At 45.7% G+C, this 16,987-nt stretch overlaps 1 protein-coding gene and 1 long non-coding RNA gene across 9 annotated transcripts in view; one reads left to right on the top strand and one right to left on the bottom strand.

Annotated features, from left to right (window-relative positions):
* Positions 1–15,988, top strand: part of ZFHX3 (zinc finger homeobox 3) — a 249,841-nt gene extending 233,853 nt beyond the window's left edge. For 7 of the 8 annotated variants that reach the window (XM_047835197.1, XM_047835199.1, XM_047835196.1 and 4 more), the window contains 2 exons: positions 855–6,287; positions 10,032–15,988. In XM_047835197.1, coding sequence (XP_047691153.1) covers positions 855–6,287; positions 10,032–11,701 — 7,103 coding nt within the window. In that variant the 3' untranslated portion in view covers positions 11,702–15,988. Of the gene's footprint in view, positions 1–854; positions 6,288–7,620; positions 7,758–10,031 lie in introns of all 8 variants that reach the window. The other variant, XR_007147319.1, reaches the window with a different exon arrangement.
* LOC125152793 (uncharacterized) lies at positions 4,641–11,606 on the bottom strand. Its single transcript, XR_007147320.1, has 6 exons — positions 11,515–11,606; positions 11,045–11,196; positions 8,881–9,076; positions 6,807–7,000; positions 5,220–5,369; positions 4,641–4,736 (listed from the first exon to the last, which is right to left on the bottom strand). It is a non-coding gene; the product is annotated as an uncharacterized LOC125152793 (long non-coding RNA).
* Positions 15,989–16,987: the final 999 nt, after the last annotated feature.

The following is a 16,987-nucleotide window of genomic DNA, read 5'->3' as shown; positions in this document are numbered from 1 at the left end:
ATTTTGGGGCACTCGATTTGTTGTCTGTTGAGGAGCTTCCTTTGCACGAAGTTGAGTCTTCTGGGATTGCTTTAGGACCCAGTGTAGAGGTGCATTTGGAAAGAACGTTTTTTTAGACATGGATGTTGGTGCCCATGGTGGTTCCAAGCTAGATGGATCATTAGACCTCCATTTATGAGGCTCTCCTACATTTTTCACCTCTTGTCAGCACCTAAGATTTAAGTTGGGAAGACTTCAGCCACATTATTGGCTGGCCCACTTCCTCCCTTGTGATTTTTCCATATTAGAAGGTAGACAGCTGACTTTTTAAAATAAAGGGTCAGAATATGTATGGGTGTAAAAAAAATTGTTACATCTTTTAATAGTTGGCCACTTGAATGTAAATAGAGGTGACAGTCAAAAGTAATATTCCAAAATTTCTTGTATTACAATGGGACAGCAGTTATCTTAAATTCCCCCAACCTAGGATGGCATTAATTCACATATTCTACAGTTCAGGTCTATGTAAAAGGGGAATCCAGTCTAAGATCAGTAACCTTCAAACCCATGCTTGAGAAATTCAAGATGCTGAGTCAAGCAACTGAATGTTGTATAAGAGATCTATGATACAATCCATTCCTATTATGAGTGAAACTTTTGTATTTCCTTTTATTCCCCTCTGTTCGTGTGCACTTGCTTATAATATGTACTCTTTGCAGGAGCTGTATGGAGACAGTCTGTGTTCTGATTGGGTATTTCCTTTATGAGAAGATTCTATTTGTGAGGACTTGCTAGGTAGATAGCTCTAGGAGCCATCTTTGAAAGAAAGCTTTCTTTATCATTGGGATTGGTATGTATTTATTTATTTTTTACAGAAACCTCAGAGGATTTGGGAAAGAACATCTTGCCCTCTGTAAGCACAGAGCACAGTGGAGATTTGAAACCTTCTCCTGCTGACCCAGGGGCTGTGAGAGAAGATTCAGGCTTCCTGTGCTGGAAGAAGGGGTGCAACCAGGTTTTCAAAACTTCTGCCACTCTTCAGACCCACTTCAATGAGGTTCATGCCAAGCGGCCTCAGCTGCCTGTGTCAGATCGCCATGTGTACAAGTATCGCTGTAATCAATGCAGCCTGGCTTTCAAGACCATTGAAAAGCTCCAGCTCCATTCTCAGTACCACGTGATCAGAGCTGCCACCATGTGCTGTCTTTGTCAGCGCAGTTTCCGAACTTTCCAGGCTCTGAAAAAACACCTTGAGACAAGCCACCTGGAGTTGAGTGAGGCCGACATCCAACAGCTTTATGGTGGCCTTCTGGCCAACGGGGACCTCCTGGCAATGGGAGACCCTACCCTGGCCGAGGACCACACCATAATTGTTGAGGAAGACAAGGAAGAAGAGAGTGATTTGGAAGATAAACAGAGCCCAACAGGCAGTGACTCTGGGTCGGTACAAGAAGACTCAGGCTCAGAGCCAAAGAGAGCTCTACCTTTCAGGAAAGGCCCCAACTTCACCATGGAAAAATTTCTAGACCCCTCTCGCCCTTACAAGTGTACCGTCTGCAAGGAATCCTTCACTCAAAAAAATATCCTGTTAGTGCACTACAATTCTGTCTCCCACCTGCATAAGTTAAAGAGAGCCCTTCAAGAGTCGGCAACTGGTCAGCCCGAACCCACCAGCAGCCCAGACAACAAACCTTTCAAGTGTAACACTTGTAATGTGGCCTATAGCCAGAGTTCCACTTTGGAGATCCACATGAGGTCTGTGTTGCATCAAACCAAGGCCCGAGCAGCCAAGTTGGAGGCTGCAAGTGGCAATAGCAATGGGACTGGGAATAGCAGCAGTGTCTCCCTGAGCTCCTCCACCCCAAGTCCTGTGAGCACCAGTGGCAGTAACACCTTTACCACCACCAATCCAAGCAGTGCTGGCATCGCTCCGAGCTCCAACTTACTGAGCCAAGTGCCCGCTGAGAGCGTAGGGATGCCGCCCCTGGGGAATCCCATCGGTGCCAATATCACTTCCCCTTCAGAGCCCAAGGAGGCGAATCGGAAGAAGCTAGCAGATATGATTGCATCCAGGCAGCAGCAACAGCAGCAGCAGCAACAACAAGCACAGACACTGGCCCAGGCCCAGGCTCAAGTTCAAGCTCACTTGCAGCAGGAGCTGCAGCAGCAGGCTGCCCTGATCCAGTCTCAGCTGTTCAACCCCACCCTCCTTCCTCACTTCCCCATGACCACAGAGACCCTGCTGCAGCTCCAGCAGCAGCAGCATCTCCTCTTCCCCTTCTACATCCCCAGTGCAGAGTTCCAGCTCAACCCTGAGGTGAGCTTGCCAGTGACCAGCGGGGCACTGACGCTGACGGGGACGGGCCCGGGCCTGCTGGATGATCTGAAGGCTCAGGTTCAGATCCCATCGCAGAGCCACCAGCAGATCCTACAGCAGCAGCAGCAAAGCCAGTTGTCTCTGTCCCAGAGTCACTCGGCCCTTCTGCAGCCAAGCCAGCACCCCGAAAAGAAAAACAAACTGATCGTCAAAGAAAAGGAAAAAGAAAGCCAGAGAGAGAGGGACAGTGCTGAGGTGGGAGAGGGCAACCCAGCACCCAAGGAATCGCTGCCGGATGCCTTGAAGGCTAAAGAGAAGAAAGAGTTGGCCCCGGCAGGTAGTTCCGAGCCTTCCATGCTCCCTCCGCGCATCGCCTCAGATGCGAGAGGGAACGCCACCAAGGCCTTACTGGAGAACTTTGGCTTTGAGCTGGTCATTCAGTACAACGAGAACAAACAGAAGGTGCAGAAGAAGAATGGGAAGACTGAGCAGGGAGAGAACCTGGAAAAGCTGGAGTGTGACTCCTGTGGCAAGTTGTTTTCTAACATCTTGATTTTAAAGAGTCATCAAGAGCACGTTCACCAAAACTACTTTCCCTTTAAACAGTTAGAGAGATTTGCTAAACAGTACCGAGAGCACTACGATAAACTGTACCCCCTGAGGCCCCAGACCCCGGAGCCCCCACCACCACCTCCCCCACCCCCTCCTCCACCCCCACTTCCCGCAGCACCGCCTCAGCCAGTTTCCACGCCAGCCATCCCTGCATCGGCCCCGCCCATCACTTCACCGACGATCGCACCAACCCAGCCATCTGTGCCACTCACCCAGCTCTCCATGCCCATGGAGCTGCCCATCTTCTCCCCGCTGATGATGCAGACGATGCCACTGCAGACCTTGCCGGCTCAGCTTCCCCCTCAACTTGGACCTGTGGAGCCTCTGCCTGCGGACCTGGCCCAGCTGTACCAGCATCAGCTCAATCCAAGCCTGCTCCAGCAACAGAACAAGAGGCCTCGCACCAGAATCACAGATGACCAGCTCCGGGTCCTGCGACAGTATTTTGACATTAACAACTCCCCCAGTGAAGAGCAGATCAAAGAAATGGCAGACAAGTCTGGGTTGCCTCAGAAGGTGATCAAGCACTGGTTCAGAAACACCCTCTTCAAAGAGCGGCAGCGTAACAAGGATTCCCCTTACAACTTTAGCAATCCTCCTATCACCAGCCTGGAGGAGCTCAAGATTGACTCCCGGCCCCCTTCTCCGGAACCGCAGAAGCAGGAGTACTGGGGAAGCAAGAGGTCTTCAAGAACAAGGTTTACAGATTACCAACTAAGAGTCCTACAGGATTTCTTTGATGCCAATGCTTACCCAAAGGATGATGAATTTGAGCAACTCTCTAATTTACTGAACCTTCCAACCCGAGTCATAGTGGTGTGGTTTCAAAATGCCCGACAGAAGGCCAGGAAAAATTATGAGAATCAGGGGGAGGGCAAAGATGGAGAGCGGCGCGAGCTTACAAACGATAGGTATATTCGAACAAGCAACTTGAACTACCAGTGCAAAAAATGTAGCCTGGTGTTTCAGCGCATCTTTGATCTCATCAAGCATCAGAAGAAGCTGTGTTACAAAGATGAGGATGAGGAGGGGCAGGATGACAGCCAAAATGAGGATTCCATGGATGCCATGGAAATCCTGACACCCACCAGCTCCTCCTGCAGCACCCCAATGCCCTCACAGGCATACAGCGCCCCAGCATCATCGGCCAACACAGCTTCCTCTGCTTTCTTACAGCTCACGGCAGAGGCTGATGAACTGGCCACTTTTAGTTCAAAAACAGAGGCGAGTGATGAGAAACCAAAGCAGGCTGAACCTCCCAGTGCACAGCCAAACCAAACCCAAGAAAAGCAAGGACAACCAAAGGCAGAGCTGCAGCAGCAAGACCAGCCTGAGCAGAAGACAAACACAGCCCAGCAAAAGCTCCCCCAGCTCACTTCCCCTGCTGCGTTGCCACAGCCTCCTCCACAAGCACCCCCACCTCAGTGCCCCTTACCCCAGTCAAGCCCCAGTCCTTCCCAGCTCTCCCACCTGCCCCTCAAGCCCCTCCACACGTCGACTCCTCAACAGTTGGCAAACCTACCTCCTCAGCTAATCCCCTACCAGTGTGACCAATGTAAGTTGGCATTTCCATCGTTTGAGCACTGGCAGGAGCATCAGCAGCTTCATTTTCTGAGTGCACAGAATCAGTTCATCCACCCCCAGTTTTTGGACAGGTCACTGGATATGCCTTTCATGCTGTTTGACCCTAGTAACCCACTCCTGGCAAGCCAGCTGCTCTCTGGGGCCATACCTCAGATTCCAGCCAGCTCGGCCACTTCTCCTTCAACTCCGACCTCCACAATGAACACTCTGAAGAGGAAGCTGGAGGAAAAGGCCAGTGCAAGCCCTGGAGAAAATGACAGTGGGACAGGAGGAGAAGAACCTCAGAGAGACAAGCGTTTGAGGACAACTATTACACCAGAACAGCTAGAAATACTGTACCAAAAGTATCTGTTAGACTCCAATCCAACTCGAAAGATGTTGGATCACATTGCGCATGAGGTGGGCTTAAAGAAACGTGTGGTACAAGTCTGGTTTCAGAATACCCGAGCCCGGGAACGGAAAGGACAGTTCCGGGCTGTGGGCCCAGCCCAGGCCCATAGGAGATGCCCCTTTTGCAGAGCACTCTTCAAAGCCAAGACTGCCCTTGAGGCTCATATCCGGTCCCGTCATTGGCATGAAGCCAAGAGAGCTGGCTACAACCTTACTCTGTCTGCAATGCTCCTAGACTGTGATGGGGGACTTCAGATGAAAGGAGATATTTTTGATGGAACCAGCTTTTCCCACCTACCCCCAAGCAGTAGTGATGGCCAAGGTGTGCCCCTCTCACCTGTGAGTAAAACCATGGAGTTGTCTCCCAGAACTCTTCTTAGCCCTTCTTCCATCAAGGTGGAAGGGATTGAAGACTTTGAAAGCCCCTCCATGTCCTCAGTTAATCTAAACTTTGACCAAACCAAGCTGGACAATGACGACTGTTCCTCTGTCAACACAGCAATCACAGATACCACTACAGGAGACGAGGGCAATGCAGATAATGACAGTGCAACGGGAATAGCAACTGAAACCAAATCCTCCTCCGCACCCAATGAAGGGTTGACCAAAGCGGCCATGATGGCAATGTCTGAGTATGAAGATCGGTTGTCATCGGGTCTGGTCAGTCCAGCCCCAAGCTTTTACAGCAAGGAATATGACAATGAAGGTACAGTGGACTATAGTGAAACCTCAAGCCTTGCAGACCCCTGCTCCCCGAGTCCTGGTGCAAGTGGGTCAGCAGGCAAATCTGGAGACAGTGGGGATCGGCCAGGGCAGAAACGTTTTCGCACTCAGATGACCAATCTGCAGCTCAAAGTCCTCAAGTCATGCTTTAATGACTACAGGACACCCACCATGCTAGAGTGTGAGGTCCTGGGCAATGATATTGGACTGCCAAAGAGAGTTGTTCAGGTCTGGTTCCAGAATGCCCGGGCAAAAGAAAAGAAGTCCAAGTTAAGCATGGCCAAGCATTTTGGTATAAACCAAACAAGTTACGAGGGACCGAAAACAGAGTGCACTTTGTGTGGCATCAAGTACAGCGCTAGGCTGTCTGTACGTGACCATATCTTTTCCCAACAGCATATCTCCAAAGTTAAAGACACCATTGGAAGCCAGTTGGACAAGGAGAAAGAATACTTTGACCCAGCCACTGTACGTCAGTTGATGGCTCAACAAGAGTTGGACCGGATTAAAAAGGCCAATGAGGTCCTTGGACTGGCAGCTCAGCAGCAAGGGATGTTTGACAATGCCCCTCTTCAGGCTCTCAACCTTCCTACAGCATATCCCACGCTCCAGGGCATTCCTCCTGTGTTGCTCCCCAGCCTCAACAGCCCCTCTTTGCCGGGCTTTACTCCATCCAACACAGGTGGGTTCTGCTCTAGGTGATTCTTACAGCATTAAATAGCTGCCCCATTAGTATTTTGTTCTGTGGCTACCACCCAAACCCTAAGAATGTTGGGCAGATAGGAAAAAGCTTCCCTTTCTACTTCTCTAACAGCAACAAAACTTCTGGTCCCCTTCATTGAGTCTCCCTAGTGCTGTGGTGTACATGGTTCTATGATGTCCCAATCTCAGGGATGGGAACCACCCCCACCCCCTCCCGGTAGGAACAGTCTTCTCTGAAATCATTCTTATTTCCTGTGTTGAGTAGCACCACCAGGGTGTGTGCCATAGTGAAGAACTTGAGGGTCCTGGCATCCTAAATCCTGAGGTATTTTCAAGAAAGAGGTTTTCATCCTAAACCCTTCCAGTCAGTCTTTGTGAAAATGCCACTGCCTTGTAGATATTTGTTGAAAATAGAAGACATTTGAGTATCCTAGCTAATTCTGAATTGTGCCCTTTGGAAACTGGTTCAAGAAAATTTAAATCAAGTCCTTATCCTTACCTGTGGTTCCTGCCCATTTTTAGAGAGCTGTTCTGGCAGAACTGCTATCAGGAAGAAGCTCTTATATATGGATCCTTACTCCTGGTCTTCTTATCTAGCCAGAACGACAGTGGCTCTATCAGTTCCTAATGAGACTCCCTTTGTACTCGAATGCACTGGCCAGGAATCCTGTATTGGGCAATATGGTTCTGAATCTTCCAGAGAGACAAAAAAACATTAATGGTCATTTTTAGGGGTCTTCAGTCACCCCTTCATTTCCTTTTGCCCATCTCTCTTTCTTTGCTCCCCAAAGTCCCCTAATTCACACATATACTTGGTACTCTTATTTTTCTCCTTAATAGGGAGTTTGATAGTCTGCGCCCCTCTCTTGTTCCTCCTCCTTTGTCCTCACCTGTCTTCTCTGGAGCCAGCTCTCTTTCCTAAATTGGACCTCCAGGATCCTGTGAAACTTAGGCACAAGTCAGCAAGTTTCCCCCATGGCCTACATTGACCAGTGGACCTTTACCAACGGAGAGCCCTTCAGAGTGCCTCCTTGCCTTCAAAACGTGTCCCTGTTCCCAGGGGTTGAAGAAGCGAAAGCATTAAGATGTGTAACTCATTGCTTATGTTTGTTAGCAAGTAATGCCGCAGAGTTATACTAATGTCGCAGAGTTATACTATATAAGCCAAGAATCAAGCTATGGGAAGTGTCGAGGCACTGAATTACCCTTGCAGCCTAGGACCTTGGCAGAAGGGCTTGGGATGGCCCAACGTTTCGTAATAATGTGAAAAAAATTAGAATCAGAATGTCTGATCTATTCCCCTTGTTTTACAGATGAGAAAACTGAGGGCCAGAGAGGTCAAGACCATTCAGCAAGCTAGGGTAGGAGCCAGAGCTCCCACCCAGGCCTCCAGGCTCCCAGTGCTATGTGCTCCTTCCACAACACTCAATATGAGCCAGTCAGTCAACAGGTATATGTTTAGTGCTGCTCAGGTTATGACCACTAAGAGTGGACTCAAGATAGAAAAATATGCTGTTAATTATTAGAGGCAGCCAGGTGTGTCCCAGTTACCACCACCTAACTGTACCACAGCTCCCAGGAGCACTGGATCTGGAATGGGGGAACAAACTTGTATTTATATGTCAGGCCCAATGGTAAGCTGTTTCCAAATGACCTTTCATTTAGTCCCTACAACAATCTATTGTAGAAGGCTGAGGTTCTGCATAGTTAATTGGCGTAAGGCCACACAGCAGCTCTGTGTCAAACATAATCCATACTGCATCAGTTTGACTCCAGAGTTGGGTGACAAGTACCAGGGGGATGAAGGGCCTTGCTTGGTTCTAATCTTACAGATGAGCAAAAAATGAGGCCACAGAATTATTCTGAGAATATATTTAGCAGAGCTTGGTAAATATAGCAAGCGTTCCGTAAATGATCCTTAAAATTCTTTCTCTTCTATTCAAGATATATTAGTTACATTAGGCTTTCTAACCTGGATCCTTCTCCTGAAAGCCTGATGCCATAGAGATAGGAAATCTCTAGCTGTTTTTGCATTGCCTTGCTGATCTTTTGGCTCTGACTCCAACCTAAAACTTGGAGCAGGCCTGTTGCCTGTAAGTAGACAGAAAGAGCTGCGTCCTAAGTTGTCGACTTCATAATCCATTTGCTCTCCATCTTGTTGGTGCCAGTTTAACCAGTGAACCTTTACGGGGTTTTTTCTGAGTCACACATATCTCTCTGGTTTCAGTCCCTTCTGTGCATTGAGGAAACTGGATGACTTAATTTCAGTCATCCCTTTCTGCTGTTCTGAAAGAATAGATTAATGCTATTCCACAAAGCTGAGGGAAGCATCTTCCTTGGCTTTCCAAACATTAATGGATCTTTTTCTGGGATTGACAGCTTGAGGCAACCTTGTCCTCTTCGTCTGAAATTTGAGAGTTTTTACATGCTGCCCCACTGTGAAGTCAACATAGTCTTCACCCAGGTGTGCACTTCCGTGTGTTTTTTTCTTACAAGGCCCGTGTTGTGCTATAGAACACCCAATCCTAGGTTGGTCCAGATGAAATAGTGAGCAGCTGTGGGTTTAATTTTACCTGTGGTACGCTCTGAAGCAAAGGGATGAATACCATCTAGTTTCTGAAGTGTGCTGAATGTAATGATCTGAGGTCCACTGCCTGTGAATTCTTCTCAGCATCTCCTCATTCAGCACACCTGGTCTCCCTTCCTCACAATGCTGTCCTCTTCTACCACCACCTTGATGTACCAGTAGCAGTGTTGTCTTCCATCACCCTGGAACAAAAGACAGACTCAAACCAGGAGAGAACTATGGGTGAGGGAGGATATTCGGTTCTGGGTTGGGGGAAGGCTTCACAGGTAGAGTGTGACTGTGGATGGGGCTGTAACCCATGTGGGCCTGGTGACATGGTCAAAGACCTTTCCTACTCACAAGCAGGGCTAGGTTGCCATGTCTTAGGAAGCGGTGGGACCAACATTTTGGGCCCTACCATTTCTGATACTGCTTTTCTCCTCTCCCTGTGGCTGGTTTCTCAAGCAACTGCAGCCTTTGTACATGTCATTCAAATGAGTAGGAAGACAGCATGCTCCATTTTTCCAGAAAATTCCAGAATCCTATTCATAGATGGTTACATTTTTCAAAAGATTTGTTAAAGCAGAGTAGCTGAACCAAGGTAATGGGACCGTTTTTCCCTAAATGGATTGTTTTTAGTTCTTCCCATAGCTCTTCTCTTTGCCCTCTTAACATGCCCATTCTGCTACAGCAATGGAGGTCAGAGAGGAACATGTGTTTGTTCACATGGGCTTTGGGCTTGGGCCAGGTTTCTTGCTTTTGCTCTCTTCTTTTCCTCTCTCCTGTACAACTTCTGGTGTGGTCACTTAGCTATATTATTTCTGTGGAGCTTTCACGAAGGCCTTTGGTTCAAATGGGTCCCAGCTGGAACCAGCTGGTTTGGGGAACTCACCAAAGAAAATATGAATTAGTGGGTGTGGCACTTGTGGTAGGAAGGTGTTAGAAGTTGTTTAGCTGAAAGGGAAAATCGGGGAGCTGATTCAGGGTCAGGTACTGGTCAGAATACAAGGTGAGAAACCTCTATTGAAAATGGTGGTTCTGAGAGGATCTTTAGGATTTAAACCTTGAGATCTCAGACTTTGTGCCAGTGACACAAATAAGACATCTTGAGCTTCAGCCTCACCACCCCCGACTGACATGTGGTTCTGTTTGTTTCAGCTTTAACGTCTCCTAAACCGAACTTGATGGGTCTGCCCAGCACAACAGTTCCTTCCCCTGGCCTCCCCACATCTGGATTACCAAATAAACCGTCCTCAGCATCGCTGAGCTCCCCGACCCCAGCACAAGCCACCATGGCGATGGCCCCTCAGCAACCCCCCCAACCCCAGCAGCAGCTACAGGTGCAGCCGCCGCCGCCCGCAGCCCAGCCACCACCTGCACCACAGCTCCCACCCCAACAGCAGCAACAGCAGCGCAAGGACAAAGACAGTGAGAAGGTCAAGGAGAAGGAAAAGGCACACAAAGGGAAAGGGGAGCCCCTCCCTGTCCCCAAGAAGGAGAAAGGAGAGGCCCCCACAGCGGCCACAGCCACGATCTCAGCCCCGCTGCCCGCCATGGAGTATGCAGTGGACCCTGCGCAGCTGCAGGCCCTGCAGGCAGCCTTGACTTCGGACCCCACAGCGTTGCTCACGAGCCAGTTCCTTCCTTACTTTGTACCAGGCTTCTCTCCTTACTATGCCCCCCAGATCCCCGGCGCCCTGCAGAGCGGGTACCTGCAGCCTATGTATGGCATGGAAGGCCTGTTCCCCTACAGCCCTGCACTGTCGCAGGCCCTGATGGGGCTGTCCCCGGGCTCCCTACTGCAGCAGTACCAGCAATACCAGCAGAGTCTGCAGGAGGCGATCCAGCAGCAGCAGCAGCGGCAACTGCAGCAGCAGCAGCAGCAGCAGCAAAAAGTGCAGCAGCAGCCCAAAGCAAGCCAAACCCCAGTCCCCCAGGGGGCTGCTTCCCCAGACAAAGACCCTGCCAAAGAATCCCCCAAACCAGAAGAGCAGAAAAACGCACCCCGTGAGGTGTCCCCCCTCCTGCCGAAACCCCCCGAAGAGCCAGAAGCAGAAAGCAAAAGTGCGGACTCCCTCTATGACCCCTTCATTGTTCCAAAGGTGCAGTACAAGTTGGTCTGCCGCAAGTGCCAGGCGGGCTTCGGTGACGAGGAGGCGGCAAGGAGTCACCTGAAGTCCCTCTGCTTCTTCGGCCAGTCTGTGGTGAACCTGCAAGAGATGGTGCTTCACGTCCCCACGGGCGGCGGCGGCAGTGGCGGCGGCAGCGGTGGCGGCGGTGGCGGCGGCGGCTCGTACCACTGCCTGGCGTGCGAGAGCGCGCTCTGTGGGGAGGAAGCTCTGAGTCAACATCTCGAGTCGGCCTTGCACAAACACAGAACAATCACGAGAGCAGCAAGAAACGCCAAAGAGCACCCTAGTTTATTACCTCACTCTGCCTGCTTCCCCGATCCTAGCACCGCATCTACCTCGCAGTCTGCCGCTCACTCAAACGACAGCCCCCCTCCCCCGTCGGCCGCCGCCCCCTCCTCGTCCTCCGCTTCCCCCCACGCCTCCAGGAAGTCTTGGCCGCAAGTGGTCTCCCGGGCTTCGGCCGCGAAGCCCCCTTCTTTTCCTCCTCTCTCCTCATCTTCAACGGTTACCTCAAGTTCATGCAGCACCTCAGGGGTTCAGCCCTCGATGCCAACAGACGACTATTCGGAGGAGTCTGACACGGATCTCAGCCAAAAGTCCGACGGACCGGCGAGCCCGGTGGAGGGTCCCAAAGACCCCAGCTGCCCCAAGGACAGTGGTCTGACCAGTGTAGGAACGGACACCTTCAGATTGTAAGCTTTGAAGATGAACAATAACAAACAAATGAATTTAAATAAAAAAGATTAATAACAAACCAATTTCAAAAATAGACTAACTGCAATTCCAAAGCTTCTAACCAAAAAAAAAAAAAAAAAGAAAAAAAAAAGAAAAAAAAGAAAAAGCGTGGGTTGTTTTCCCATATACCTATCTATGCCGGTGATTTTACATTCTTGTCTTTTCTTTTTTCTTTCAATATTAAAAAAAAAAACAAAAAACAACAAAAAAAAAAACAACAAAAAAACCACCTTAACCCTGTTACATTGTGTCCTTTTGAAGGTACTATTGGTCTGGGAAACAGAAGTCCGCAGGGCCTCCCTAATGTCTTTGGAGCTTAAACCCCTTGTATATTTGCCCTCTTTTCAATAAACGCCCCATGTTGATAGCACAGAGGAGCCCGGCATGCACTGTATGGGAAAGCAGTCCACCTTGTTACAGTTTTAAATTTCTTGCTATCTTAGCATTCAGATACCAATGGCTTGCTAAAAGAAAAAAAGAAATGTAATGTCTTTTTATTCTCAGGTCAATCGCTCACACTTTGTTCTGTTTTCAGAATCATTGTTTTATAATATATTATTTTTTCAGTTTTTCTTTTGTTCCAGAAAAGATTTTTTTTGTTAATTTAAAAACGGGCAGAAAGTATTCGAGAAAAACAATGTGAACTGCTTTAGCTTTCTGGGGATTTAAAGGATAGCTTTTCTGCTGAAGCCAATTTCAAGGGGAAAAGTTAAGCACTCCCACTTTCAGAAAAAAAAAAAAAACCCACACACAGAGTGTTGAGGACTTGTAGCTTAAAAAAATAAGTTTTAAAAACTGACTTTCTGTATTTATGATAGATATGACCATTTTTGGTGTTGAGTAGATTGTTGCATTGGAAATGAACTGAAGCAGTATGGTAGATTTAAAAGGAAAAAAAAACCTTTTGTGTACATTTAGCTTTTTGTATGGTCCAGCTGACAGCTCCTCATTTGATGTTGTCTTGTTCATTCCTAGCAGATAGATTGCAATCCGTTGATTCGCCTAAGCTTTTCTCCCCTTTGTCCCTTAATTCCACTTTCTCCTTCCTCCTCCCACCCTATAATCTCCCACTTAAGGTAGCTGCCTTCATTTCTTCGAGGGAGCTACAGAATTATTTTATAAAACTAAAGAATTTCAAAAGGTTCTAGGGGTCATTAGGATCCTCACAGATTATTTTTGGTTGGGGAGTTGAAACTTTTTAAAGGCATATAATTCTAGTTACCTATGTCTGTAAGCCTTGTGCCATTTATTGTTTATCCTTCCTCTTTAGCTTTCCCTTTTATCCCTTCTTTTCCTCCTTGTTTGGTAGATGCTTCACATATTCTTTTCTTAAACTAAAGCATTTGTTTCGGTTTGTGTAATTGGGCTGTATGCTTTTCTTTCTAAAAAAGTTTTTGGTTAGGGGTTTTGTTTTTGTTTTCTTTCCTCTCAGAAAAAGAAATTTCATGCTTTAAATAAAATCCAAAGACACACCCTTTCACTGCTGATGCAGAAAAAAGGGAAAGGGTTCTTGTTACTTGAGAATTTGTTTCTGATTTAAACAAACAAGACTTAGTTTAATAAAAGAAAGAGTAAAAACAAAAGATTCCCAGGTTGTTATGTGCTTCTTCTGCAAGCAGAGAGGCAGCTGTTAATGACAATTCCATATACCAAAAGACACATTTTTTTACTTCAAAGTTTTGTCCTTGTGTTAGGCAGTCTGAGCGGCGAGTGATCCAGAGTGCAGCCAACAAAGAAGCAGATAGCAATGTACAAAGAGCAAAAAAGGAACCGTATGCGAGGCACTTGTATTTATGTTAATATCTGTATTCCTGTAACACATAACACAACGTAACATACACCCTTTCTCATCTTAAAACAACGGTCTGAACTTTGAAAGGAAAACTTTGTGCTGCTAAAACGTAGATTTTGGAGACAAATAGATGCTTTGCTGTTTCACTTTCATAGCCAAACATCAACAGAAACAATCTCCCCTTACCCCAAAAGTGTGAAATCCTTTTCCCCTTCATTCTCTTCCTTATGTTTCAAAAGGGAACTTTGAAGACTGTGAATGCAGGTTCCATTGGTCACCTTTCGGGCTTCTTTCCCCAGTGCTGAAGCCACTCAACGACTTTGCAAAAGACTGGAGCATTCCAAGATCTGAAAATGGATTTCTTTTTTTCTTTTTTCTCTTTATCTTTTTTAGCCGGGACTATTTTATTTTTATGAATTTGTTTTTGATTTAATGAAAGAGTAGATCCTGAACTGTTGTACATATTTCTAACTAGGCTGATGCACAGTGCAAATTCTTTTTTTTTAATTTTTTAAGTAGAAATACTAAAGAGTACCATCTAACTATTCATACCAGTATCCAGTTGTAGCATAAGGTGTCAAAAACAAGTACACAAAAACATTTGCTGTTTTAACAAACTGTTTTCTTTTAACAAGAATTCTTGTATTTCTCCCTGTGTTTGAGATGAACATTTTTAAATTTTAAAGTTGTACAGTTTTTTGTTTTCCATTATTTTATCTTGTTTGTAACTCTATGAAATATATATATATTTTTTGCCATTTAACTGTTGTATGTTACTCTGTGTCTGTATCATAGAGATAAAAAAAATTGTTTTTGTTTTGGGTTCTCTATGTGATACCAATTAACAATTTAACACTAGCTTTACCTGTCAAATTCTGCTAGGTTTTTTCTGAAAACTTTGTTTTCAAAAATGATATTGCTTGGTAATAGTGCAATTTCTATCCCTTTTCCTCCTCCCTCAACTTTAAGTTCATTTCCTTGAAATTTTGCTACCCCCCTCCACAATGGTTTTTTTTGTTTTGTTTTTTGAGCTACTATGCCATCCTCCCTCTGTGAGGCAGAGTGACTGTCAGTGTTTTGTTATGCCATGCCTTGACCTGTGGGTGTATTTGGTAACAGCGAGTGGTTGGGTAGATTGGCTAAGCATGCTTCCACCCACCAGTGTTTCTCAGAGGGGTTATGTGATTGTTTCATCCTGGAGTGGGTTGCACACTCAATGCTTTCCTCTACAACTCTACCATCCACATATATGTTCATTTAAAAAATAATTCTCCACATTAACTCAGAAGTAGCAAAGCAGTCAGTGATGGTGACAATTAGAGGTCAAGTATGAGCTAGTTAGATGTTTGTGGGTTGACATCCACTTTGGCTGTGACCGGTACCATTTACAAAGCATGAATTCACTACAATGCTCAACTGTTTAGATTGGTCTCACTAGGAGAGTTTAACTCCTGTCTGTTGCATAGTAGGTAGCTGAATAGGATATCTCAACTCACTTTTTAAATTAGTTCTTCACCTCTATTGACACTTCATACTTTGGTTGTTCTTTTTTTCCAAATATTCCAAAGTGTGGGTTGGCACTACACACCATTCAGCCATAGCACCATATGAACCCACCAAATGGAACTTATTTCAACCATCCTTCCTCCATCTTTCCAAAAAGAAACTTAAGAAGGAAATACACACACACACACACACACACACACACAGAAAAGTTTAATAAATCTAGGAAGTTTTTTTTTTAATTAAAAGCTATTTAAAGAAATGAATGTGGCCAAAGTTTTACATGATTGAAAATAAAGTAAAACAGACGGCATGTGTTTAAACCTGAGTTTATCAGGCATGGCAGGAAGTTGCAGGAGAGAGAGGCAGTGACCCAAGCCAGTGCACTTGATATTCATGGACATATATTTTTTTTAAATAAATTAAAACATTTTAAATAGAAGCATAAATTGAGTTGGTTGTTTGTTGGCGCTGAGATACTGCCCACTGTGAAACAAAGCTTTGACTAGTTTTTTTTGTTTGTTTACTTTCTGGGGGGGGGGGGAGGGATGGGGGCAAGTTTGGGTAGGAAAGAAAGCATAAATGAACGTGACCCTGAGGTGAAGAGGTATATGAACAGCCTTTGCAATGTACAAAAAACAAAAAACAAAAAAAACAAAAAAAAAAAATAGAGCAAGTGAAACCAAAAATGATGTTCTTGGTGTTTTTCTATAATGTAGTCTTGTTAGCTTTTTTGTTACTGTAACAATGCTGATCTCGAACTGTACCAAAATACATGGAGACTAACAAACAGAACCACATGGAACTTTCAAACTGAAAAAAAAATTTGTCACAAAAACTTTGTTGTCATAGTTAAGTTGATTGTAGATGGTAATTGAATATACTCCTTTGAAAATATTTCATCAAGTATGTTTCCTGCTCATTGTGATACATTAAAAAAAATATGAGCAAAAGTTTGTCTTATGTCATCAGATTTTGTGTGCGTGCATGAGTGATAAAGAGACTGATGACTGGCAGAGAGTGTACAGATGAACAGTATCTTGAGGTTGCATGTACTTATCCCAAGGTACACAAGCTCCTTGGTATTTTTAAGTGTCCTTGTATTTCCCATCTCCTGGTGCTCATGAAAGTGCAGCAAGTTTTGGCCATGATGCTGAGTAACTTCTTTCACTGAGAAGGTAAGCCTGACAGCTTGGATAATTATCTGACTCTTGAGAACCCTAACTGTGTGTGTGTGTATGTGTGTGTGTGTGTATATATATATATATATATATATACACACACACACACATATATATATGTATGCATGTAATATATATATATATATATATATTAATGTTTATATGAGAGTTATAGACACTTGGCATAACCATGAGCAAGTTAAGCTTGCTGATGGCCAAAAGAGAGGTAAGTTCAACCTTTCTGAAATGGGAAGTGGATCCAGTGTTTATGACAGAAGGATATAAAAGGTAAGGTGAATTAAGTTGAATTCACTACATTTACTTTTCCTAGTAAAGGATTTTGCTAAACTCTTTTTAGAGCAGAATTTGAGGTAAGAACAGTCTGCAAAACAGTAATAGCATGGGGTCATTCCTATATACAAGAGAATACTCAGTCCTCTTATAAAAAACTCTCATAGCACAAAATGTCTGAAATTCGTTAATAAGGAGTATATCCAAGATCAGGCCCAAAGGCCTTCCATTCATCTCTAATTTATAGCCATAGCTGATAAATAATTTACAAAATTCTAGCAGCTGGGCTTGGACAGCACTGCAGACTAGCTGTGTCCTTGCAAGGTCTGCAGCATCTGCCCTTGGCCAACAGGGGTCTTTTCCACTCTAGGAGGTAAGCTATGAAATCCTCTTCTATTGGCTCTGACAGCCATTGTCAACCAAGTCTTTTTTCTTAGTTCCTGGAGCAGGCATTCAAGAAGAGGCAGAGACCCTATTAGC

This window comes from Prionailurus viverrinus, chromosome E2 (genome assembly GCF_022837055.1).
Source record: "Prionailurus viverrinus isolate Anna chromosome E2, UM_Priviv_1.0, whole genome shotgun sequence".
Lineage (NCBI taxonomy): Eukaryota > Metazoa > Chordata > Mammalia > Carnivora > Felidae > Prionailurus > Prionailurus viverrinus.
The sequence above is the reverse complement of the archived record's forward strand: the minus strand, read 5'-3'. Positions and strand labels throughout refer to the sequence as shown.